Source organism: Hypanus sabinus, chromosome 16, assembly GCF_030144855.1.
Source record: "Hypanus sabinus isolate sHypSab1 chromosome 16, sHypSab1.hap1, whole genome shotgun sequence".
Classification (NCBI taxonomy): Eukaryota; Metazoa; Chordata; class Chondrichthyes; order Myliobatiformes; family Dasyatidae; genus Hypanus; species Hypanus sabinus.
The window spans coordinates 88,825,384-88,851,961 of record NC_082721.1 but is presented as its reverse complement, the minus strand read 5'-3'; the positions used below and the strand labels follow the sequence as shown (position 1 = coordinate 88,851,961).

General features: G+C 42.7%; 1 protein-coding gene and 1 pseudogene across 3 annotated transcripts in view; one reads left to right on the top strand and one right to left on the bottom strand.

The window, feature by feature from the left end:
• LOC132406557 (collagen alpha-1(XI) chain-like) overlaps window positions 1-26,578 on the top strand; it is a 404,353-nt gene that overhangs the window by 291,051 nt on the left and 86,724 nt on the right. For all 3 annotated transcript variants that reach the window (XM_059992380.1, XM_059992381.1, XM_059992379.1), the window contains 3 exons: window positions 12,904-12,957; window positions 18,875-18,928; window positions 20,934-21,041. In XM_059992380.1, the coding sequence (XP_059848363.1) occupies window positions 12,904-12,957; window positions 18,875-18,928; window positions 20,934-21,041 (216 nt within the window). The remainder of the gene's footprint in view (window positions 1-12,903; window positions 12,958-18,874; window positions 18,929-20,933; window positions 21,042-26,578) is intronic.
• On the bottom strand, window positions 5,966-7,363 carry LOC132406564 (eukaryotic translation initiation factor 4E transporter-like; annotated as a pseudogene).

Sequence of the window (26,578 nt, the reverse complement as noted above, 5' to 3'; positions counted from 1 at the left end):
TTAGTACAGGAGTGATGTGCTCCCTCATCTTGTTTTGGTTAAAAGTCTAGCAGCAGTGTTCAGAATGAGTTGTATTTTGTCAATACATTGCTATGGAAGGCAAGTAAAAAGTGTATTTGCAGTAATCTTGTTATTCAATATAAAAGGTGTGAGTTCAGTGTCTTTTTGTGACAGACAGACAGAAACAAACATACCTTTGCAATATTTTTTGTGTAAAAATAGCCCAGATTTTCTTCAAATCCTTCCACAGTAGGGGATTTAATATACATCTGGAATGAAACATTAGTGTCAGTAATTGACTGCAAAGCTGCTGGAGTGTATTAATAACCCATCTGGTTCACTAATGCTGTGTAGGAAATGAAATCCACCAGTATTACAGAGTTTGAGATGCCAGAACAATGTCTTTACTGTCCTATCAAATAGCAAAATCCTGACTGTTGGGTCTTTCCACACCTGGGATTTGAACTATGCATCCAGACTGGGGAAACATTTAAATATTCTAATGAAATGTTAATTCTGCTTCTCTCTCTCTACTGACACGTTAGAAATCAGCGGTGCAGAGGGACTTGGGGGCCCTCATGTTGGATTCCCTACGGGTTAATTTGCAAGTTGAGTCACGGGTGAGGAGGCAAATGCATTGATAGCATTCCTTTCAAAAGGACTAGAATGGTGGTCACCACTTTTTAAGCCCAAGATCCCCTACCTCGGCCTTAGTGCAAGGCGAGAGCAACTCCAAATTGATTAGTTACCTGCATGTGCACTGGGGGAAAAAGACCGGAAGTAAAACCCCGTAACCCGCAAGTAGAAATAATGCATAAGCACTAGCAGTACCCACCCTTTTTTGCACCGCGGACCAGTTTAATATTGACAATATTCTTGTAAACTGGCCGACGGGGGTGGGAAGGGGTGTTAAACACAATGGGAATACAGCGATACTCGAGGCGGGTTCCTTATGTCCAGTCTATTCCACAATTTAGTTTTTGTGGCTCTTGGCACTTAGCTGCTGTCCCGCGCTGCTCACGTTTTTTCTGCTGAAAAAACTGAGAGGGTTTGTCTTTAAGTGCAGGGTGCTTGGACTCAAGGTACCGAAGCAGTTTTGAGGGCTTCATTGCCTCATTAGACAGCCTCCCAGCCTCAAACTCCTGCCTCTGCCCACCCGTCACCAGATGCCCTGGCCAGGTGCAGCTGGTAGTGGGTGGGGTGAGAGGACAAGGTCAGGGCCAGAGGTCCCTGTACCCACCGGCCCCCCTTGTAGGATCTATCGGCCAACAAAAGTTTGTTTCAGTAGATCGCAGGGAAGTAGCTGCTCCAATACTTACAAAACCCTGAGCCCGAATTAGGTTGTCTGCAAATATTTTAGCACCAGGTTCCCCATGAACATTCAGTGTGCTAAACAGGTTTAGAGGCGGCACCCATCTGTCCAGCCAGTAGCATCGGCAGTTCCCGCCGGCCGCGCGAGGAAAACACTGGCGCGAGGGTGTCACTGCGTTTAGGATGTCCTCACGTGGGTTCAAGTTCAACAGTGAGCGTGACAGGCAATGAGGAAAGGTGCAGCTGACTCATATTGTTTCCGCGCGGCCCAGTGGTTGGGGACCACTGCAGTACACTGTGTAGTGCGGGGGAGCTATGCGCATGCGCACTGGGCAGAAAGAACGGAACTGAAACCCCACAACCCGGAAACAATCTCTCAACAGTATTTGTGTACTTATTTTTCTTTTTTTTCGGGATCTACTGGGAAAGTCTCAAAAATCGACCAGTCGAACGCGATCGATGGGTTGGCAACCACTAGACTAGAATATAAAAGCAAGAATGTTGCAGGCTCAAAATGTTGAGGTTTTATAAAGTACTGGTGAGGCCTCACTTGGAATATGGCAAACAGTTTTGGGCCTCTTTTCTAAGAAGGGATGTGCTGGCTTTAAAGAGGTTCCAGAGGAGGTTCACAAGAATGATCTCAGGAATGAAAGGGTTAACATGTGAGGAGTGTTTGTTGGCTTTGAGCCTGTACTCACGAAGTTTAGAAGAATGGGGGTGGTGAAATCTCATTGAAACCTATTCAATATTGAAAGCCCTAGATAGAGTGGAGGGGAAGAGGATGTTTTCTTTAGCGGGGAAATCAAAGATCAGAGAGCACAGTCTCAGAATAGAAAGATATTCTTTCAGAACAGAGATGAGGAAAATTTACTGATTGTAGGAGTACAGCCTCAGATGCCCCTTTGGAACACAGATGAGGAGGAATTTCTTTAGCCAGAGGTTAGTGGATCTGTGGAATTCATTGCCACCATCAGCTATGGAGGACTAGTTTTTAGGTATATTTAGGTTGATAGGTTCTTGATTAGACAAGGTGTTAAAGGTTACTGGCAGCGGTGCAGTGTAAGACAAACTGTAAAAATTACTGTAAGTTACAAAAATTAAACAGTGCAAAAGAGAAATATATTTCATTAGTGATGTTCATAGGTTCATGGACAATTCAGAAACCTGATGGAGGAGAGGAAAGAGCTGTTCCCAAAATGTTGAGTATAGATCTTCAGGCTCCTGGATTTCCTCTCTGATAGTAGTAATAAGAAGAGGGCAAATTATGAATGGTAAGGGTCCTTATTAATGGACACTGCCTTTTGGCAATGTTCTCAATGATGTGGAGGTTTGTTCCCGTGGAGGAGCTGAGTCGACAACCCTTTCAATACCGTGCTTTAATCCCTCCATACCAGTGGTGAAGCAACCAGTCAGAAGCTCTCCACTTTGCCAGAGACTTTGGTGTCATACCAAATCTGCTCAAACTCCTAATGAACTATAGTTGCTGCTATGTCCTCTTCATGATGACATCGATGTGTTGAGCCATGGTTTCCTGTAAGTGTCATCACAGGTATACAGGGTGATAAAGAAAACCTTCAGCAAGCTGAACCTCATTAGTTAGGGCACTGAGTATAGAAGTTGGAATGTTGAGCTGCAATTGGACAAGATGTTGGTGAGTCTATTGAACATCTGGATTATTATGTTCAGTTTTGATTACCCTGCTACAGGTAAAGTCCGTTAGTATGGAAAGAGTGAAGAGATTTGTGTGGCTGTTGCTAGGAACCAAGGGAGAGGGTTGCAGTGGAAGGTTGAGCAGGATGTGACTTTCCTCACTGAAGTGCAGGAAAATGAGAGGCGAACATATAGAGGTGTATAGCATCATGAGAGGCATAAGGGGAATGCACACATTCTTTCCCCAGTGGTGTGGAATCAAGGTGAGGTGAGAGATTCAGTCAGAACCTGAGAGGCAACTTTTTCACTCAGAGAGTGGCCAGTGTATGGAATAAAATTTGAGAGGAAGCTTAAAAGATATTTGGACAGGTACATGGATAGGAAAGGTTCAGAGGGATATGGGCCAAACCTGAGCACATGGGACTAGTTTAGATGGAAATAATGGGTGGCCTAGACCACTGGGCTGAATGGCCCATTTCCGTACTGACTAACTCTCTGATGCTGCCTGAGCTGCTGGGTTTGCCAAAAATGTCTTGCTTTTTTTGCATATCCTAGGACATACAATACAATTTTCATAGCAAACAGCTGATTTATCTAATCGAGAGGTTCCCTTTCAATACAAAACTGTCAGCAACTCTAAAATCTCCTGGTAGGACAACAGAACAAAAGATGAGCTGCTAACCCTGAGGGTATAACAATATGTTGTACTGAGGGTCATACAGCAGGGACAAAAGCCCTTTGGCCCAGCATATCCATGCTAATCAAGTCACCTACGCTGTCCCCAACGTTGGTCCATATCTCTAAATCCTTCTAGCTGTGTTTTAAACATTGTAATTGTACCCTTTTGCTTTGCAGCTTGTTTCATGTACCCACTATACACCCTCTCTTTTCAATGATTGTCCCTTTGAATTCTTCCACTCTCAGCAAAAACTTCGGCCCTTTGGTTTTAGATCCCCCCCACCCACCATGTCCAAAAGGGTCCCCCGTGGCAGTCGCTGCAAATCCAGAGCAACACACACAAATTACATGTCAGGCAGAGTCAGAACCACGTTTCATATCACCGGCATATGTCTCTGTGGCAGCAAAACTATGCAATACATAATAATAGAGAAAAACCATGAATTAGTGTAAATATAAATAATTAAATTACATTTGTAGTGGAAAAATAGAAATAAAAGAGCAGAGGTAGTGTTCACGGGTTCAATGTCCATTCATGAATCAGATGGCAGAAGGGAAGAAGCTGTTCCTGTATCATTGAGTGTGTGCCTCCTGTCCTTTGATGGTAATAATGGGAGCAGGGCATGACCTGGATGATGAGGGCCCTTAATGATGGCTGCTGCCTCTTTGAGGCATTGCTCCTTGAAGATATTCTGGATACTATGGAGGCTCATGCCCATGATGGAGCTGACTAAGTTTACAAATCTCTACAGCTTATTTCAATCCTGTGCAGTAACTCCCCCTATACCAGATGTTGATGCAGGCAGCTTAAATGCTCTCCACGGTACATCTGTAAAAATTTTTGAGTGTTTTTTGGAGAGGAATGATCAGCTAACATTTTGGGTGAGCCTCACCTTATTGATGTCTCTCATGGTTTTTAACCCTCTGTAAGATAACACCTCAGCCTCGTATGCTCTGGGTGGAAACAAGAATCCCAGCCTATGCTGTCTCTCTTTCTATGTCAATCCGGCCAGTCCCAGTAGCATTCCAGTGAATCATCTACACACTCTTTCTGGCTTACTGATCTTTTCTATATCCAGGTGAACAGATTGGGCCACAGTCTCACCATTATGCCTGCATTTTATGAGCTGTTTGTCTAACAGTCAATTTTTCCTTACACAATTCAAGATGTTTCATTCTGGCACTGAGACATTGCTTCAGAGAAAGATTGTCCCCTGTGAACATGACTCTGTTCTTTTGCTGTTCCTGGAGCAGTCAGCTCAAATGTTATCCCTTCCATTATTTTAGCTGTTAATTCTCAGAAACTGACTGCATGAGTTTCGTACGGGTGCTCCAGTTTCCACCCACATATGGGTTAGTGGGTTAATTGGATCCATGGATGTAACAGAGTGGTGTAGCAGGACCTGTTACCTTGAATAATAAAATCAAATGATTGAATCCATGATTAATTTGTTTAGAACACAACATTGGACTGATTGCTTGGTCAATAGGTATGAATTGGAGGTTAACCTGAGTATGATCAATAGATCCTTTTGTCAAGACTGCTTGGCATTGACCAGATTAGTTGAAGGTCTTTTAATTAAATATTATCTTGGGCCTATGTACAGAAGGAGGCCATCCTTTGATTTCCTTCAGATTACTGTCCTTTTCGCTTTGTTTCCATCATCTGCTCCCTGACTTTTTTTTTAAAAAAAAGATCATTTCTCTTTTGCCTCACTTTAAATCTTTGTGTCCTGCTCATGGGAACAGTTTCTCCCTACTTGCTCAACATGAACTATTCTCGGTCCTGCCAACCTATATCAAATGTCCTCTCCTCTCCATAGCTAACAAACCCAGCTTCACCAATCCAAACTTCCAGCTGAAATCTCTTTAGAACAGTCAAAATGTTTTTTCTTCATCTTTTCTCAAGACTTTGACCTCTCTCCTGATCAGTATATGATCCAGTAAACCAGCTGTTTAAAGTAATTGAATGAATCTTGAACACAGGGTATAAGCAGGCTACATAATACTAGATACAGTACAATCAGTATATCAGGATGTTAGGGTGGATTCCCTCAATACAGAGCATCTCTGCGAGACTTTGTTTAACGTGGGAAGGCTGGTGCATGGGCAGCCACCACATACCCCTTGACAGATCAGGGCTGGGGTCCAGTGGGATGGAGTGCGATACGACTGGGGACCCTTCACTTCTGGAGACTCCTCGGCCTTCACTGCAATTGTGAGGTGTCATCCTCTCCCAGCTGCTCCATATTGAGGACTTGGTTAGATCGTGCTTTGCCTGAAACCACCTCCTTGATCTCACCACCTTGGGCAACACTACCGGGAGCTAATTGCCAGACGGGGTCACTCTTGGGATTTCAGGAATGCAGTACAGTGAGACTGATAGCAGTAGTTTCACATCCATATTTGCTTTTCTAAAATATTAACCTTTTTTATTAATCCCCTTATTGAGATAGAATGAGAACAAAGTAGTTTCCTAGCTGTGAAGCAAGAGATGGAATCCTCAGCTCCAGACCAGCTCTTCGTGTAGGGTAGACCACAGGCTACTGGGGTGACTACCTGGTCTACTTAGGTTACTTGAAAACCATTGACTGTACCAGCTGGTTGACGCCGATATCCTTCACTAAGCTCCTCTTCAGTCATCGATGCTAGTCCAAGTACACTTTCCCCGTGTTGAAGAACTCATTGAAGTTGAAGTCCCCCAATGATGGTTCAAGCAAGACTGTTTCCTGGAAACTTCTTGGTCAGCTTCTGATGTAGAAGCAGCAGGTATCTCTGGTTGGGTAGCACCCTTGCATTTTAAACCTTCTTTACGGGTTTCTGATCTCTTCCTCCACCTCTTTGCCTGTCTTGGATCCTCCAAGAACACTTTGTCATCAAAGCCTATCAGTGCTATTATTTCTGATTGAATTAACTTTATTTCTTACATCCTTCATCTACATGAGGAGTAAAACTCTTTACGTTAAGGCTCTGTAAGAATGTGCAATGTACAATTTATAGTAATTAGTAATAAATAGTATGTACAACAGGACAGTCAATATAACATAGAAATGCAATTGTATCAGTGTGAATTAATCAGTCTGATGGCCTGGAGAAGCTGTCCCAGAGCCTGTTGGTTCTGGCTTTTATGCTGTGGTATGGTTTCCCAGATGGTAGCAGCTGAAACAGTTTGTGTTTGGGGTGACTCGGGTCCTGCTCTAACTTCTCTGTCACACAAGTCTTTGTCCTGCCATCCTGATCAAAGGTTGTTGATATTATTATACACCCACTTCCAATTTTCCACTGGCAACCCAACCCAAAAATATTTCATTCTCTACTTTCTAATGGGCTTCCAGATCATCAACTATTGGAGGTATTAGTCGTGTGGCAGCCACCTCCAAAACTTCACTGAGGACTGAGTACATCAAGATATTCTTCCTTTATTCTCTCTCGTGGATCTGCAGTTCTTCACTTGAAAGCTGCTGTCTCCAAATCTGAAGCATGGAGGATTTTATTTCCTCCAGTAGTGAACTGGGGACAAAAGGCTGCATGCCACTTTTCGGGGTTCCAGATACCTTCACAGTCATATTTTTCCCAAAAGAAATGCTGGTCTGTGCTTTGCATATGGGTACTCTTTGATTTCTAGCAGCTTTTCCTTGGAATGTCTATCTGGTTTCTTCTTGCCACATATTTTTATTGTATCATTTAATTGATCTTTTTCTTCAATCCATTTTTTTTTATCCATGCCACCACCAAAGCTCAGCTTATCGTCAAGCTTAGCAGGTTGCACTAGACTGCGTAATAAATTAAACGTTTTTGCACCACTTCACAGTCAGATGAGTTGGAACATGGATATCATCTGAAATTTGATTTGTTAGTGCAAAATATTCAAATCTTTCAGTTTATGAACTCCATTGCTCTGTTATTTCATCATACAGCCCCATATTCCCACATTTTGTCGCCATTTTCAAATACAATCACATCCCAGGATTGTTAACAGATCTCATCCGTTTCTCTTCCTCTCTTATTTGTTTTATTTAACCATCCCGTTCTCTTTCTCTCCCCTCCGATATCACTCACCACACTTCCCGCAGCCGTTTTCTTATGGTGTGTGGCGTCTTCCCTTTGTTCACCCGCATTACCCATTGGTGCACCCCAGCGTTGCACACAGACTTTTCTTGTCAAAGGGAACAAAACAATAAATATCATGTGAACACTTGTCACCCTGTAGTCAGTCATTATGGGAAGAACAAAGGTGCAGCTGTTTATTTACCTGTAAGTTATCTACCCAGAATGCCCTTTACGTTCAGTATGTAACACACAGGGAAGCTTGACCACAACGTGTAAGGGTTAAAATATACTGTACATGAGTATGTAACAGTGGCAGTAGAGGAGACCAAGCTGGTATTTATGCTTCACATTAGCCTAGTCCTTGGATCACTCTGTCAGCACCTACTTCCATCACAGGATAGTGAAGAAGGCATTTGGCATGCTTGCCTTCATTGGCCAAGGCATTGAATTCAGGGCTGATGTTACAACTGACAAGGCATGGGTGAGCCCACATTTGGATTGCTGCCAATAGTTCAGTTCACCATGCTATAGAAAGGATGTCATTAAACTGGAAAGGTGCAAAGAAGACTTACAGGATTGTAAGATTTGAGAACTAAGGATTGACTAGGAATTTTTTTTCCTTTAGAGTGTAAGAGGCTGAGGAATAATCTTAAGGAGGTTTATAAAATCATGCGAGGTACAAAAACTGAATGTTATTTTCTTCCAAGGTAGGGGAGGGATTTAAAAGGGATCTGAAGGGGCAGAGGTTGTTGAGTATATGGAATGAGTAACCACAGCAAGTGGTCAAGTCAGGTATAATAGTGACATTTGGAGTGATAAATGGATGGGAAAGGTTTACAGTGATATAGGCCAAACGTAGGTAAATGGAACCAGCTCAACTAGGCAACAGCCAGCATGGAGGAACTGGGCTGAAGGGCCTTTTTGCATGCTGTATCTCTCCATGAGTCTGGGACCCTTTCTGCTACGTGTTTATCCAACCACACATGAATATGTTTCCTCCTCTTTCCTCTATCACCCCATCTGCTCATCAATTCCATTTCCCATCTATACTCCACCTTAAAGATGTCAGTTATCAAACAATTACCATCTTCTCAGAGCACTATTGTCAAAGTGACTTATATGGTTTGCTTGAAGAATTAAAATGTTTTAACCTGAAGTACTCTATCAGAGGTCACTTTAGTTACTGAGATCTACATGGAATATTCTACCACTTGGGTCCAACATTTCTGGGGTGTCTGCTCCAGGGAATCACATACATCTCAGCCACCCTGAAGCATACTAACACCTGTCATTGTGCAGGTATTCTTTGTGGGTTTACTGTCAAGGTTGCTGAGGAGAAACTGCAATTTCTCGATTAACAGGAGATGGTTCAATCATTGCCGTGCACATGTGATGCTTCAGATGGCTTTCCAAAAGAGGGTCCAAATTGGTTTATGATTATCAAGTTTGCTGAGGTAAAGTGAAAAGCTTTCATTCGAATGCCAGCCATACAGATCATTTCATTACAACCGTGCATCAAAGTGATACAAAATGCAGAATAAAGTGTTACAGTGACACAGAAAGTATCCTGCAGGAAGACAATGAGGTAAATTGTCAGGACAAGAGTCCATCTTATTGTATTAGGGTACTATTCAATAGTCTTATAACGGCAGGATACAAACTGTCCTAATGAAGGGTCTCTTTATTCAAAATGCTGATTCTTTATTCCTTTCCACAGACACTGCCTGACCTGAGAGTTCCTCCGGAATTGTGTGTCTGTTATTCAGGATAGAAGCTGGTCTTGAGCCTGGTGGTTTGTACTTTAGGGCTTTTGTATCTTCTGCTCGATAGGAGAGGGGCGAAGAATGTTCAAGATGGGGTCCTTGACCATATTAAGAAGTATAGGCAGAGACCATGGAGGAAGGCTGGTTTCTTGTCATCACAGGCAGAGCAGTTGTCGTACCAAGCTGTGATGCATTCAGGTAGATTGCTGAACACAGTGTATGAATAAAAACCATGATGGTCAAAGGGCACGTGCGGACTTTCCTTACCCTCCTAAGGAAGTAGATGCTCTGATCTGTTTTTTTGACCGTGCTGTTAATATAATTAGACCTGGACAGCTGTTGGTTATTTTCACTCATCTCAAAGTGAAGCTTTCAAGCCTTTCAGTCTCAGCACTGTTTGTGTGAACAGAAGCAACTGCAAAATCCTCTTTCCTAAACCCTACGACCAGGTAATTTACTTTACTGGCACTGTTCCTTGTTGGATAAGCCCCTTATATCTGTGATCATCCTTCTGAATCTTTCTAGACAGTTTCCAGTGAAACACCTTTCCTTAAATAACAGTTTACAAATTTGTTCCCAGTGCTCCAGAGATATTCTTACATAATGGTGTGGGTCTGGACTCACATGTAGACCAGACTAAATAAGGGGTGGTCTGAGCCTAGAAATTCATGAAAATAGATTTTAAAGAAACAACACTAAAAGTCTGAGAGCAAAACAGAAAAGGCGAGCAATGTTCAGCAGGTCAGGCAATATCGGTGGAGAAAGAAAGTTAACGTTTCCCATCGAAGACCCCTTGTCAGAACAGAAATTCATCATCGGGCACATCCTCAAAAGGAGATGCCTCAATAAAATGACATTGATCACTGAGGACCTTCCCTGTGCAGGACATGTTCTCTTCTTGGTACCATTACCAGGAAGGAGGTGCAGGAGCCTGAAGACTCACACAGTTATTCAGGAACAGCTTCTTCCTGTCCACCATCAGATTTCTGAATGATCAATGAAACCCATCACCAGCTTGTTAATCCTCTCTGAACTTGATGCACCATCAATAACTCTTGGAGACGGGAGGCGAACGATAGGCTTTTATTAGCAGCAAAACAGAGCACAACATCTCGGAGACTGAGAGGGGAGCAGTGCCTCCAATCACCTTTATATTGGGGTCTGTGGGAGGAGCCACAGGAGCAGTCAGCAGAGAGGCATGTCCAGACAGGTGTACCTAGCTTACCACAGAACTATTTATATTTCTAATTTGTAGCGATTTGTGTTTTTGCTACACAAAACAGCAAATTTCATAACATACAATACTATGCAATGTCTTAGGCACATATACTGTATTTAACTAGGGTGCCTCAGGACTTTCACACGGGACTGTGTTTGTCAAAGTAGAGTGGAGACTGAATTTTTAAATCCAACAGGAGCCAAGAGTGTTTGGAATGGCAAGGGAGAAGTGCCATAGGAGAGGTGTGGGACAGGTGGCAGGGAAAGAGTGCCAGGATTGTGGGCTGATGCAGGCGTGGACTTGCACAGCCCTGAGACACCAGGCAAGGTCATTTGATTCCAAGCAATTCATATATTGATCATTACAGAATGTATCTGGTGTTTCCCACTCCCTCCCCTCTCCCTTCCCCTTTTCCCAACCATGATTCCACTTTCCCTGCCCCCTTCTCACTCTCAGTCCACGATTGAGACCCATTTCAGAATCAGGTTTATGATCACTCACACCTGTCATAAAGTTTGGTTTTTTTTTCCTTTTGCAGCAGCAGTACAGTGCAATATGTAAAATTACTCCAGGACTGTGCAAAAGTCTTAGCTATGTATATAGTATATGTCTAAGACATTTTCACAATGCAGTAAGTCAGTGATGATGATTCTGATTCTGAAATTCATCCCTGATTGGTAGCACTAAGCACACCAGCTGGAGAATTTTCTATTCTCCCTTTGAAATACATTCTGTTAACTTCCGTGCAGAGGGCAACAGTGAATAGATGGCTAAGGACATCCCCCTTCATAGTCACCATTATTGCTACTAATCACTTAAATTGAATTAGCAGAAATTAAGCTCTCCAGCATTTGTAAGTGAGATTTGAACTCAGCCACTGGATATTTAACTACTACACCATCCCTCCACTGGGAATGTAAGTGTTGCAATTACTGTGTGTTAGGGCAGTTCATGCAGCTTTGCTGTTCGTGTTCCAGGTCAAGTTAACACTCAGGGTCACACTTGTATAATCACAGTTGCCTTAGCAACCCACCCACCCATGCAGCAAAGAGCATCTCTAATAGAGCAGCATTCTGTTTCTTGTGACATATATATGCAAGGTAAAGAATGAAGTAAGAAGTTAGTATCGTTATTTCTCCTGCTGATTTCTCCTATGGCAAAGAATTATGTAGATTTATGCAAGGAAGGAATAATGATGGAGGGAATGAGAGACTCTTCGGCATGTTGAAAGGCATCCTGCATGTGGCCTGCCAGTCCTGTCATTGCGTAAGGAATAGCATCCTCACGATTAGAACGGGCCTTGGTATCTCTGTGAATTTGTTCACAGACACTCAGCTTGCTGATTCTCATCTGGCCACCTTCGGGCAGATTATTTCAAGACATTATAGAATACAGAACATGGAACAGTACAGTACAGTACAGGCCTTCAGCCCATGGTGTTGTGTCAGCCTTTTATTCCACTCCTAAATCAAACTAGCCCTCCACTTTCCTCTCATCCAATTGCCTCTATATGAGTTTCTTAAATACCCCTAATGCACTGCCTCTATAACAACCCCTGGCAGGGCACTCCAAGCATTCACCACTCACTGGGTTAAAAAAAAAACATATTTCTGACATCCACACTATACTTTCCTCCAATCACCTTAAAATACACCTTCTCATAGTAACCATTTCTGCCCTCAGAAAAATATTCTGGCTGTACACTTCTACCAAGTCATCTTTCATCTGAATCACCATAATATTTGACAGTCAAGGCAAGCTCAGCTTCGGGTGGGATGATCCAAGAAGACAAAGGTGCTTTACCCAAGCATCTTGATCACCTCAGCTTGTATCCAGGAACTTAGTAAAGAATTTCAGACAGTCGCTGACCTCTGTACAAAGAAATATCTCTGCCTATTTTCCATTCATTTGGTCCATGTGGTCCTGAACATATTATTTGCCCCTGAATATTGAGATAACACATATAAAGAACATTCCATTTCCAGACATCTCCAGCTTCAGGATACCAAACTGTGGATCTTATTAATAACCATGCCTGTTTTTCTTCAAATGATTTGTCAGCCAAACCACAGAGGGACTGTCAATGTGCTGGGGTTGTTATAGCCATGGTCCATCTTGAAGAAACACATTGATTTTGTTGGAAGGGAGGTCAGAACAGGTGACTTTGTCTCTGAGAAACACAAGATTAACACCACTGAATTGTTCATTTTTTTAAATGGTGCTTTTTTTCAGGGGGAGCTGGGAAGACCAGGACAGAAAGGCAGCAAAGGAGCGAAAGGAGAAGCAGTGAGTAACAATCACATCCAGCTCTGGCGGAGGAGCTGTCTCCAAGCTAAATGTATTACCCTCGAATACATGTTGGAAGCAAGTCTGTCGTTGGCCAATGTCAACCCGATTAATAATTCTGCTGTTAAATTGTTGGTCCAGCGATGGTTTCTTTAGAATTGTAGTGTAACACTCTTATATCTTAAAAACAAGAAAGAGAGAGATGAACACTGTAAGAACTGGTTCGTTCAAAGTCAAAGTCAAAATTATTGTCATGCACTAGTATATGTATCCGCAGGTGCAATGAAAACTTACTTGCAGGGTCAACTTTATTCACCATATACATTTCATGTATTCAGAATTTGCTGTGGTGTGATGGTAAGGGCACAATATGCAACAAAAAACATTCAACAGTTGTAAGATGGAAGAATTATATAAAACTAAACACAAGTTAATTTACGGCGATGAAATAAAATGCGCATAAATGCCAGCATGTATTTACAATCTAAACAGCATTTTAGACAGTGTGGTAACTGAGATAGAAACATAGAAAACCTACAGCACAATCCAGGCCCTTCAGCCCACAAGGCTGTGCTGAACATGTACTTACTTTAGAAATTACCTAGGGTTACCCATAGCCCTCTATTTTTCTAAGCCCTATGTACCGATGCAGGAGTCTCTTAAAAGACCCTATCATATCCACCTCCACCACCATCGCTGGCAGCCCATTCCACGCACTCACCACTCTCTGCGTAAAAAAAAAAAAATTACCCCTGACATCTCCTCTGTACCTGCCTCCAAGCACCTTAAACCCGTGCCCTCTTATGATAGCCAGTTCAGCCCTGGAAAAAGCCTCAGACTATCCACACAATCATTGCCTCTCATCACATTATACTTCTTTATCGGGTTATCTCTCATCCTCCGTCGCTCCAAGGAGAAAAGGCCGAGTTCTCTCCACCTATTCTCATAAGGCATGCTCCCCAATCCAGGCAATGTCCTTGTAAATCTTCTCTGCACTCTTTCTATGGCTTCCACATCCTTCCTGTAATGAGGCAACCAGAAGTGAGCACAAGTGGGGTCTGACCAGGGTCCTATATAGCTGCAACATTACCTCTCAATACCACATTAAGCTCAATACCACAATTGATGAAGGCCAATGCACCGTATGCCTTCTTAACCACAGAGTCAACCTGCGTAGCAGCTTTGACTGTCCAATGGACTCAGACCCCAAGATCCCTCTGATCTTCCACACTGCCAAGAGTCTTACCATTAATAATATATTCTGTCATTATATTTGAGCGACCAAAATGAACCACCTCACACTTATCTGTGTTGAACTCCATCTGCCACTTATCAACCCAGTTTTGCATCCTATCAATGTCCCACTGTAACCTCTGACAGCCCTCCACACTATCCAAAACACCTCCAACCTTTGTGTCATCAGCAAATTTACTAACCCATCCTTCCATTTCCTTATCCAGGTCATTTATAAAAATCACGAAGAGAAGGGGACCCAGAACGGATCCCTGAGACACCCCACTGGTGATCGACCTCCATGCAGAATATGACCCGTCTACAACCACTCTTTGCCTTCTGTGGGCAAGCCAATTCTGGATCCACAAAGCAAAGTCCCCTTGGATCCCATGCCTCCTCACATTCTCAATAAGCCTTGCATGGGGTACCTTATTAAATGCCTTGCTGAAATCCATATACACTACATCGACTGCTCTACCTTCATCAATGTGTTTAGTCACATCCTCAAAAAATTTAATCAGGCTTGTAAGGCACAAACTGCCTTTCACAAACCCATGCTGACTATTCCTAATCATATTATGCCTCTCCAAATGTTCATAAATCCTGTTTCTCAGGATCTTCTCCATCAGCTTATCAACCACTGAAGTAAGACTCACTGGTCTATAATTTCCTGGGCTATCTCTACTCCCTTTCTTGAATAAAGGATCAACATCTGCGAACCTCCAATCCTCTGGAATCTCCCCCGTCCCCATTGATAATGCAAAGATCATTGCCAGAGGCTCAGCAATCTCCTCTCTCGCCTCCCACAGTAGCCTGGGGTACATCTTGTCCAATCCCGGTGGCTTATCCAACTTTATGCTTTCCAGAAGCTCCAGCACAGTCTCTTTCTTAACATCTACATACTCAAGCTTTTCAAATCATTGTAAGTCATCCCTACAATTGCCAAGATCCTTTTCCATAGTGAATGCTGAAGCAAAGTATTCAGTAAGTACCTCAGCTATCTCGTCCTTTTCCATACACACTTTTCCACTGTCTTTCTTGATCGGTCCTATTCTCTCATGTCTTATCCTCTTGCTCTTCACATACTTATAGAATGCTTTGGGGTTTTCTTTAATCCTTCTCGCCAAGGCCTTCTCATGGCCCCTTCTTGCTCTCCTAATTTCATTCTTAAGCTCCTTCCTGCTGGCCTTATAAACTTATAGATCTCTATCTCTATCTCTATTTTTTGAACCTTTCATAAGCTTTTCTTTCTTCTTGACTAGATTTTCAACAGCCTTTGTGCACCATGGTTCCTGTATCCTACCGTCCTTACCCTGTTTCAATGGAATGTACCTATGCAGAACGCCACACAAATATCCCCTGAACATTTGCCACATTTCTGTCATATATTTCCCTGAGAACATCTGTTCCCAATTTATGCTTTCAGGTTCCTGCCTGATAATTTCATATATCCCCTTACCCCAATTAAACACTTTCCTAACTTGTCTGTTCCTATCCCTCTCCAATGCTATGGTAAAGGAGATAAAATTATGATCACTATCTCCAAAATGCTCTTCTACTAAGAGACCTGACACATGACCAGGTTCATTTCCCAATACCAGATGAAGTACAGCCTCTCTTCTTGTAGGCTTATCTACATATTGTGTGTCAGGAAACCTTCCTGAACACACCTAACAAACACCACACCATCTAAACCCCTTGTCCTAGGGAGATGCCAATCAATATTTGGGAAATTAAGATCTCCCACCAAGACAACCCTGTTATTATTATTACACCTTTCTAGAATCTGTCTTCCTAACTGCTCCTCAATGTCCCTATTACTATTGGGTGGTCTATATAAAACACCCGATAGAGTTACTGACCTCTTCCTGTTTCTAACTTCCACTCACAGAGACTCAGTAGATAATCCCTGACGCCGTGACACTATCTCTGATCAGCTGTGCCATGCCCCCACCTCTTTTGCCTCCCTCCTTGTCCTCTCTGAAACACCTAAAGCCTAGCACTCTTAAGTAATCATTCCTGCCCTTGCGCCATCCAAGTCTCTGTGATGGCCACAACATCATAGCTCCAAGTACGGATCCATGCTTGAAATCCATCTGCTTTGTCCATGATGCTTCTTGCGTTAAAATAGACACATCTCAAACTATCGGTCTGAGTGTATCCCTTCTCTATCACCTGTCTATCCTCCCACTTGCACTGTCTCCAGGCTTTCTCTATACATGAACCAACAACCCCTTCCTCCGTCTCCTCAGTTCAATAGGCAATACTGTAGACAATAGGTGCAGGAGTAGGCCATTTGGCCCTTCGAGCCTACACCGCCATTCAATGTGATCATGGCTTATCATCCACAATCAGTAGCTCGTTCCTGTCTTCTCCCCATATCCCTTGACTCTGCTATCTTTAAGAGCTCTATCTAACTCTTTCATGAAAGCATCCAGAGAATTGGCCTCCACTGCCTTCCAAGGCAGAACATTCCATAGATCTACAACTCTCTGGGTGAAAAATCGTTTCACCCAGTTCGTTCCTACCCCCAGCAAAAATAGTTTAAACTCTCCCCAATACCCTTAGAAAACCTCCCTGCCAGGATATTGGTCCCCCTTGGATTCAAGCTCAACCTATCTTTCACAGGTCACACCTACCCCGAAAGAGGTCCCAATGATCTAGAAATCTGTATCTCTGTCCCCTGTTCCAATTGTTCAGCCACGCATTTATCCTCCACCTCATGTAATTCCTATTCTCACTGTCACATGGCACAGGCAGCAATCCTGAGATTACTACCTTTGAGGTCCTGATTCTGAACTTCCTTCCTAACTCCCTGTAGTCTGTTTTCAGGACCTCCTCCCTTTTCCTACCTATGTCATCGGTACCAATATGAACCACGACCTCTGGCTGTTCACCTTCCCACTTCAGGATATCTTGGACATGATGTGAAACAATTGTGATCCTGGCACCTGGGAAGTAAACTACCATCAGCGTTTCTTTCCTGCGACCACAGAATCTCTTGTCTGATCCCCTAACTATAGAGTCCCCTATCACTGCTGCCTTCTTCCTTTCCCTGCCCTTCTGAGCCACAGGACCAGACTCTGTGCCAGAGGTGCGGCCACTGTTGCTTCCCCCCCCGGTAGGCCAAGGAGTACTTATTGTTAAAGGGGACAGCCACAGTGGTACTCTCTAGCATATAACTCCTGCCCTTCCCTCTCCTGACTGTTACCCACTTATTCATCTCCCAAGGTATTAGACAGAAGGAGGAGATGTGGCTAACTAGAATTATTGATCAGTTTAACTGCCTGGGGGAAGAAGCTTTTAAGGTGGTGTGAAATTTTTGTTTGAATAGCCCTGTGGTGCTTTTCCAGAAGGGGATTTTGGAAAAGGCAGCTTTCAGGGTGGGTAGTGTCCACAATAATTTTTCCTGCCTGCTTCTTTGTTGTGCATATATACACATCACAGGCATATTGCATTAGAGACACAACATTCATAAGGAAAACATAAATTATACAGGAGTGTACATGGAAGTACATAATGAGTTCCTGAGTATTTTTGGAACAGGCCAGAACATTGAGTGGTAGAGGGGTAGACATTGTTGATGTACAGACCATCAGTGAAACTTAAACACCAGTCCATCCATTTTATAGTCAGCTCAGGCAGTGGAATTCTTCTTTTATTTAAAGCACTATTTGGTGTGTGTATTTTCACGTTTGTGTATATTTTACTAACTTTACTTGAAGCAATGTAAGTATAAAATGCACGTTTCATTATTTTTTCGGGAAGATAGGGTGTCTTTATGAAGGAGAAAGTGTGTTTAATGGATTTGCTAGAGTAGTTTGAAACTCCATCAGATGGGGGGGGCTCAGTAGATGGAATGTACTTGGATTACCAGCACGTATTTGTTAAGGTTCCACTTTTTGCACTGCACCCCTTACCTGTCACCTTAACAAATGTAATTAATGTGGTGAGTGTTCACAGGATTGAGGGGAACAGACTGGCATTTTTCAGGAAGTGGCTGACTAACAAAAAACAGACAAAACCCACTGTGGATGCTGGAACCTGTAGCAAATACAAAATGCTGGAGAAACGTACCTGTGGATGGAAATGGATAGTCAAGTTTCTGGATCGTGACCTTTTATCTGGACTGCTAGTGCAATTCTTGTTAGACGCAATGAAATGGTAAAAAGTGGTGCATTATTAACAGGAGAGCATATATGGCTTTATGAAACAGAAATTGTGTTAAACAAATTTGCTAGTCCAGGTGGAAGCTTTCAACCCAAAACACCAACTGTCCATTTCCCTCCATGGACGCTACCTGTCTTGTTGCATTTCTTCAGTATCCTGTGTAACGGTAACAAAATAAACAGAGTTAAGATAAATGTGTATTTTCCTTTGAAGACGCACATAATCTGTTCAGTCCTATTTTTTTTAATCAATTAAGTGCCTCTGTTAATTTTCAATGGTAAATAAATGATCCCATTTTCCATCAACAGCAAAAATTATATTATTTGCTCACTGCTGATAATAAGCTTACTGTTTAGGGTTGAGCTGGTGTGAGCAAAGCTCCACGAATGGAGAAATTTTTAACTAGTTCAGAAGCTATTTAAGGTTCAAAAGAAAATAAGTCAACACTGGAGCAATCAGTGCCAGTTTAATTACCATTAATACACTCAGAACATCTTTGTCTTTCCTCCTATAGGGTCCTCCAGGCCCAATGGGGATTCAAGGCCCAATTGGACAACATGGTCCCATTGTAAGTATAATTTCCACTTCATGTTCTGCTGTTGCTGTTCACGTGAAGATCCATTTATGATATGATTCCATACTCATTGTTATTAGCCTAGTAATACCCCATGTTTCTCTTGAGGTCAGTTGTCAAGGGTGAAAAGTCATTAAAACAACCCCAAGGCATCTGTGTTGAGGTGGCGCATTCCAGACTAGAGAAGGCAGACCTCAGTGTTCTTCAGGAGATTTGCTTTAAAGGAAGGTAGTGGGGGCAGTGGATTTACAACTTAGATTAGTTGTTTTCTAATCGTGCAATGCCTCTCTTTGATGGAGAGGCAGACAATTTTGCACTGAGTCTCACAGTTTCAGCAGGACATGTTATTCCATCTGTCATCTCCATGATAAAAATGCCAAAGCAATGTAAACGTGGCACCTGCCCTATGCCGACCAGTGGGTATCTGGGGTGGGATGAGATGTGCATTTGGTGGATGGACTAAGATGGGCATTTTTTTGGAGGACGGTGGGGGATAGTTCCATTGTGTGGCCCTGGGAACTGGTTCAGAGGCTTTCACAAGGTTTTAATGGGTGTGGGGTAATCTGAGCTGGAGTCGAGGGGTGACACAGGTGGGCAGAGGCAACAATGCACTGTGAGAGGGAAAGTCCAAGACAAAGGGAAGCAATTAACTTGGCTGACAGACACCGCAGCCCACATTGCCTCACAACAGTTCAATGATGTAGAATAGGTTGGGACCACATATTGGCTGACTCCAAAAATCCCATAACAAATTTCCTGGGTGGTGTTGAATAATCTCACCACAGACTACTTTATCATTGCTATGGATTTGAATTGGGAGCTAATGTTGGTTTTTGGTCTTTTGAGCTTTTGCCCCTATAGAGCAAGTATTCAAAACTATGAAGTATGCCACATGTGCTTTTATAATCTTACCCAGTCAGAGTAGGGTCACGCATTGATGCAGCAGATAGTGCTGCTGCTATATTCAAAATCCTGAGGTTTAACTCTGAACTTCAGTGCTCCCTGTGTGGAGTCTGCACGGTCTCTGCTTTGAGGGAGTTGACTTTCCTGGATACTCTGGTTTCCCCCCCACCCCCCACCAATCCCTTATGGGTGGCTGAAAAATTGGGGGGATTGAATGGGAACGTGTGAAAGAACAGGACGCAGACACATGCACAAAGGAATGGGACTAAGAGCCAGCATAGATTTGATGGGTCAAATGGCTTCAGGAGAAAATAGGAAGGATGTTGAAGCATCAGCGAGGGTGCAGAGGAGATTTACCAAGATACTGCCTGGATTAGACAGCATGTCTTAATGAGGAAAGATTAAGCAAGCTATGGTTTTTCTTTTTGGAGCAAGGGATGAAGTGAGGTGATATTGAGACAACCAGTGTCCTTTTCCTAGAGCGACAACTGCTAAAATGAGAGGGAAGACTATTATGGTTAATAGAGGAAAGTATAGGAGGGATGGCAGCAATGGATTTTTTAAACAGAGTGTGGTGACTATGTGGAATACACTGCCAGGGGTGGTGGTGGAGGCAGATACATTAGCACAGGTAAGAGACTCTTAGATAGGAACATTGTTGAAAGAAAGGTGGCGGACTATGTGGGAAGGAAGGGTCAGATTGATCTTGAAGTAGATTAAAAGGTCAGAGAAACCTTATGGGGTGTACTGTTGTATGTTCCATAAATTCTGAAAAATCCAAATATGAAAATATTTCAGTACCAGAATAAATCACTGCTGATGCTTGAAATTGGCACTAATACAGAGATGGAAGCACCCAACAGAGTGGGCAGCATCTGTGCAGAGAGAAACAGTCAACACTTCAGGTTGCTTGTTGTGGGTTTCTCGATTATCAATGGTTCTTCTTACCCTTGGAGTATAATTCAAAGTGCCCTTTGTCTCTGCCTGGGATATTATTGTGTATTTTCATCGCTATCTGCCTGTGTCTTACAGCAGCATTCACTCCTCCTGGACATGTCATCAGCAAGAATCATGCATGTTTATTTTGTGTGTGTAGGGAGCTGACGGTGAACCCGGTCCGAGAGGGCAGCAAGGCATGCGAGGTCAGAAAGGTGACGAGGGCATTCGAGGATTTCCAGGACCCCTTGGTCCTACTGGGCTCCAGGTAATCAAACTTTTTTTGGACAAAAGATGTTCCCTTCCGATTCTCTTTGTGAAACAAACGGGGTACCAAGTATCGTGACCATTGAGTGTATTTCTTTATGTTCATGGTCTTCTCCACTCTAGCCTATCCACTAAAGAATTCAGTGTGTTGTGCATTCGGAGATGCCCCTCTGCACACCACTGTTGGAATGCGTGGTTATTTGAGGTACTGTCACCTTCCTGTCAGCTTCAACCGGTCTGGTTATTCTTCTCTGACCTCCCATTAACAAGGCATTTTCGCCCATAGAACTGCCATTCACTGGATGTTTTCTGTTTCTCACATTCTCTTTAATCTCTAGAGACTGTTGTGTGTTAAAGTCCCAGAAGATTAGCCATTTCTGAGATACTTAAACCATCCAATCTGGCACCAACAATCATTCCATGGTCAAAATCACTTAGATCACATTTCTTTCCCATTCTAATGTTTGGTCTGAGGAACAAATAAACCTCTTGACCATGTCTACATGCTTTTATGCATTGAGTTGTTACCGCATGATTGGCTGATTAGATATTTGCATTACCGAGCAGGTGTACAGGTTACCTAATAAAATGACCACTGAGTGTATGTCTTAATTAAAATCGGATTGCTCTAAAAACAAGAATGATGTGTAATGATTCATTTGTTTTATAGTCAAACAGTCAGTCAGTGGTTGAGCTTGCCTTAAGTGATTCAGAATCAGAATCGGCATCAGCTTTATTGTCACTGATGTGAAATTTGTTGTTTGTGGCAGCAGCGCAAAGACAGAAAACTGGTATAAATTGCAAAACAGATAGAGTGGAGAAAGGGAATACTGAGGTAATATGATATGATTTTTTGTGCCTTGAGAGGTTAAGTGATGGACTTTTCAAGGCTTAACCTAGTTTGTATCCTAGCTCACAGTCTCAACGCTTTAGCCAAAAGGTCAGATATTATTTCACAGGCACTGTTCAGTTTTTCTAGGAAATAAACCCATATGCCAGGGGCATTAGTTAACTCCAAGACACATAGTTAGTGACTTTTTTTGGGAAGCAACCTTGGACCATGGAGTGATTCTAATCTGTGGATTTCAGTTGAAACCTGCTAAGAGTTGCCCTTCCCCCGCGCTACTGGTTCTGCTAACATCACAAGGATTGAATGTAAAAGGTGAAGATCAGGGGGTAAATATTAATGATGAAATCGTTCTGGCAAAGAAGGACATTACGTAATAGCGTCATAGAGAAGTACAGCGCAGAAACAGGCCCTTCAGCCCATCTAGTTTGTGCCAAAACAAATTAAACTGCCTATGCCCATCAAACTGACATGGGACCATAGCCCTCCACACCACTTTCACCCATGCACCTATCCAAACTTCTCCTAAATATTGAAATTGTGCTCACATGAGCCACACTCCCAAGACCTTCTGAGTGAAGAAGTTTCTCCTCATATTCCCCTTAAACTTCTCACCTTACACCCTTAACCTATGATCTCTTGTTGTAGTCCACTCAAACCTCATAATTTTGCATACCCCGATCCAATCTCCACTCGATCTTCTAAGGAATAAAGTCCTAATCTATTCAATCTTTCCTTATAACCCAGGTCCTCTAGACCCAGCAACATCCTTGTAAATCTTCTCCATATTCTTTCAATCTTGTTTACCTCTTTCCTGAAAGCAACCAAAACTGGTCACAATACTCCAAATTAGGCCTCACCAAAGTTTTATAAAATTCAACATAACATCCCATCTCCTGTACTCAGTGCATTGATTTATAGACAGACATACTTTATTGAGGGAAATTGGGTTTCATTACAGTCGCACCAACCAAGAATAGTGTAGAAATAGAGCAATATAAAACCATAAATAATTAAATAATAGTAAGTAAATTATGCCAAGTGGAAGGAGTTGTAAAGTTTGATGACCACAGGCAGGAATGACTTTCTATGACACTCAGTGTTGTATCTTGGTGGAATGATTCTCTGGCTGAATGTACTCCTGTGCCTAACCAGTACATTATGGAGTGGATGGGAGACATTGTCCAAGATGGCATGCAACTTGGACAGCATCCTCTTTTCAGACACCACCGTCAGAGAGTCCAGTTCCACCCCCACAACATCACTGGCCTTACGAATGAGTTTGTTGATTCTGTTGGGGTCTGCTACCCTCAGCCTGCTGCCCCAGCACACAACAGCTAGCATGATAGCACAGGTCACCACAGACTCGTAGAACATCCTTAGCATCATCCGGCAGATGTTAAAGGACCTCAGTCTCCTCAGGAAATAGAGACGGCTCTGACCCTGTTTGTAGACAGCCTCAGTGTTCTTTGACCAGTTCAGTTTGTTGTCAATTCATATCCCCAGGTATTTGTAATCCTCCACCATGTCCACACTGACCCCTTGGATGGAAATGGGTCACCGGTGCCTTAGTCCTCCTCAGGTCCACCACCAGTTCCTTAGTCTTCTTCACATTAAGCTGCAGATGATTCTGCTCACACCATGTGACAAAGTTTCCCACTGTAGCCCTGTACTCAGCCTCATCTCCCTGGCTAATGCATCCAACTATGGCAGAGTCATCAGAAAACATGAAGGCCAATGTGCTAAAAGTTTTCTTTATGACCCGATCTACCTGTGACAGCACTTTCAATGGATTATGGACCTGTATTCCCAGATCCCTTTGTTCTACCACACTCCTCAGTGCCCTACCGTTCACTGTATAAGACCTATCCTGGTTGGTCCTACCGAAATGCAAAACCACACATTGCTCTACGTTAAAATCCATCTGTCATTTTTCAGTCCAATTTTTCAGTTGATCCGGATCCTTCTGCAAGCCATGATAGCCTTCCTCATTATCTACTACGCCCCCAATCTTGGTGTCATCCGCAATTTGCTGATCCAGTTAACCACATTATCATTCAGATCAATGAAGTCTTGTCTCTCCTCTTTCTCCACATCTCTCTCTGTATCTTTCTTTCTTTATCTATATCTCTTTGCCTGTTTCTTTACCTATCTATCCATCACTGCACCTCTCTGTCTGTTTGCATCTCTCTCCACATCTCTTATTCTGTGTCACACACTCTCTTTATCTGTACATCTATCTCTATTTAAATATATCTTTCTATTTCTCTGTCCCTCTCTGTCTCTATATCTATCTGTCTTTCTGTCCTTTATGTCTGCCTCTCTCTTAACTTCTCACTAGAAGATTCTGTAACAAGCCTGTCTCGACAAAATGTTATTCAATCAGTGGTTGAATGAAGGATTGAGCAACTTAACTGTTCCAGGCAAAAGGAAGCTTTAAGGTGATTGATGCAACCCTCACATACTTGCCCTAACCTTCTTGTCACTGAGTCCCAGTTTAATTATCATTCTGGTGGACAATTTCCTGGCTTAATTCACTTTAATGGAGCCTCCTTGTTGGGGGATTGTCACATGTAGTTTGTCTGCAAATGAGTAATCAACTTGTGGAAATGAAGAATCCTGCCTGTTACCATTAATAGTTTGGGAGTGAGTATGTTCTTGATTCTTAAAGGCTAAAGGCCCTCGAATCACCTCTCACCTACCTTGTGGCAGTGTTATCTACCACTGAATGGAGAAGTATCCCTTCCTGTAGCAAACAGGGAACCAAATCCTCATCCCCTCCTAATTGGGAGTGCATCTGTGGCTGCACTTGTTCGAATCATCCTCAAAATTAATAACATTTAAGACTATAAGACATAGAAGCAGAATTGGGCCGTTCAGTCATTGCGTCTGGTTTGCTATTTCAGCATGGTTGATTTGTTATCCTTCTCAACCCAACACCTCTGCCTTTCCCCCCATAATCAAGAACCTTTGAGCCTCCACTGTAAAACTCCTCAGCTTTCTGTAGCAATGAATTCCACAGATGACTCAATGTCCTCTGGCTAAAGAAATTCTTCTGCATCTCCATTCTGAGGCAATGTCTACACTACACCAGATAAATCCGTAACTCAAGCTTTTTCTCTTCATTTTTATCCTCTGTCCACACTAAAACAGCATTTTCGTCCCTCAAAACCAGAGCTTCTTAGAAACGCTCTCCAAAGTGTGTAATTTTGAAAACGCCGGATTGGCCGGAGCAGTGTGGACAGGGTAACCGGAGAAATCTGAAAACGCTATCAGATGGCAGCGCACTATTTCATTGTTTTCTTGAACGCAACCTAACAATTTCAGAACAGACGGCAACGAGACTGAAGCCAGAAGAGTTAGAAGTGTACTCGCCAAATATTTTGACCCATAATTTACTGAATACATAAGTATACTCACTTTGCCCCGTTTTCTGTCCTTGCTCGTATGAAGGTGGTTTACCTATTTATGCAAGTACTTCTCTGACAATAGATGTGTAACAGCCTAATGTAACATTGTATGGAAATACAAGATAACACTGATGCAGACATGTTTTATACATTTAACAAGGTGCTTTATTAATGCAACAGAGTTAGTCAGTTTTTCAATGTCAGTCATCAGCCGGGTCAATCTGTCCATGAACTCCCTGTCGGTTGCCGCCGTACACTCAAGTATTTCTTTTTACTTTTAAGTTCTCCTGCACGAGATCCAATAGCTGTCCATCATTTTAAGTTTTTCTAGTCTGTAACTACACAAACATGCACTTTCACAGTGAGATTCGACACCAAACATGTCGCTTGTTTTCGGTAAATGTGTCCTGCGCATGCACAGTAGGAGGATATTCGCCAAAATCTCCGTTTCAATGTGGACAGAGATATTTTTAAAATTGCTAGTGTGGACGCCTATCGTTTTTATGTGAAACTAGCATTTTCAAAATTATCCGGTCTAGTGTGGATGTAGCCTGAAAGAATGTCCTTGTATTCTGAGTCTGTGCTCTTTGGCCTTAGACTCCCCCACTATCGGAAACATACCCTCCACATCTTTCAATAGGTCTTTGAGTATTCAGTAGGCTTCAATGAAATTCTCCTCCTCCCCCATTCTTTGCACCTCCAGCGAGTAAAGGCCCAGAGCCATCAAACACTCCTCATACATTGAGGCTACATTCTCACTGAGCCAGTAAATTTTAAAAATGCTGGTGTCGCGAAAAGACGACAGGTGCCTACACCAGGCATTTCTGAAAGTACCTCCGTCCACATTAAAATGGGTATTTGGGCGAATCTCCTCCTGCTGGGCACACGCGCAGGACACAGCTACAGAAAACAAGCGAAGAAGAAACGGTATACAATTTCCATTTCCTCCTCTTAGTTCAAGAAAACAATGAAATGCTGAGTTGCTGCCACCATCTGTTCCGGCACGTCATGACAATGTTTTTAAGAAGCTCCGGTTACCCCGTACACACTGCACCGCCCAGCTGGAGTTTTCAGATTTACACACTCTGTAGAGCGTTTTAGAAAAGCTCCATTTTCGGGGGAGGAAAACACTGTTTCAGTGTGGACAGGGGGTCAAAACGAAGATAAAAAACTTTGGTTATGGATTTATCTGGTCTAGTATGGACAAGTGTAAATTTTTCATTCCCAAGGTCATTATTATGAACTTTCTCTAGACCCTCTCCAATGCCAGCACATGCTTTT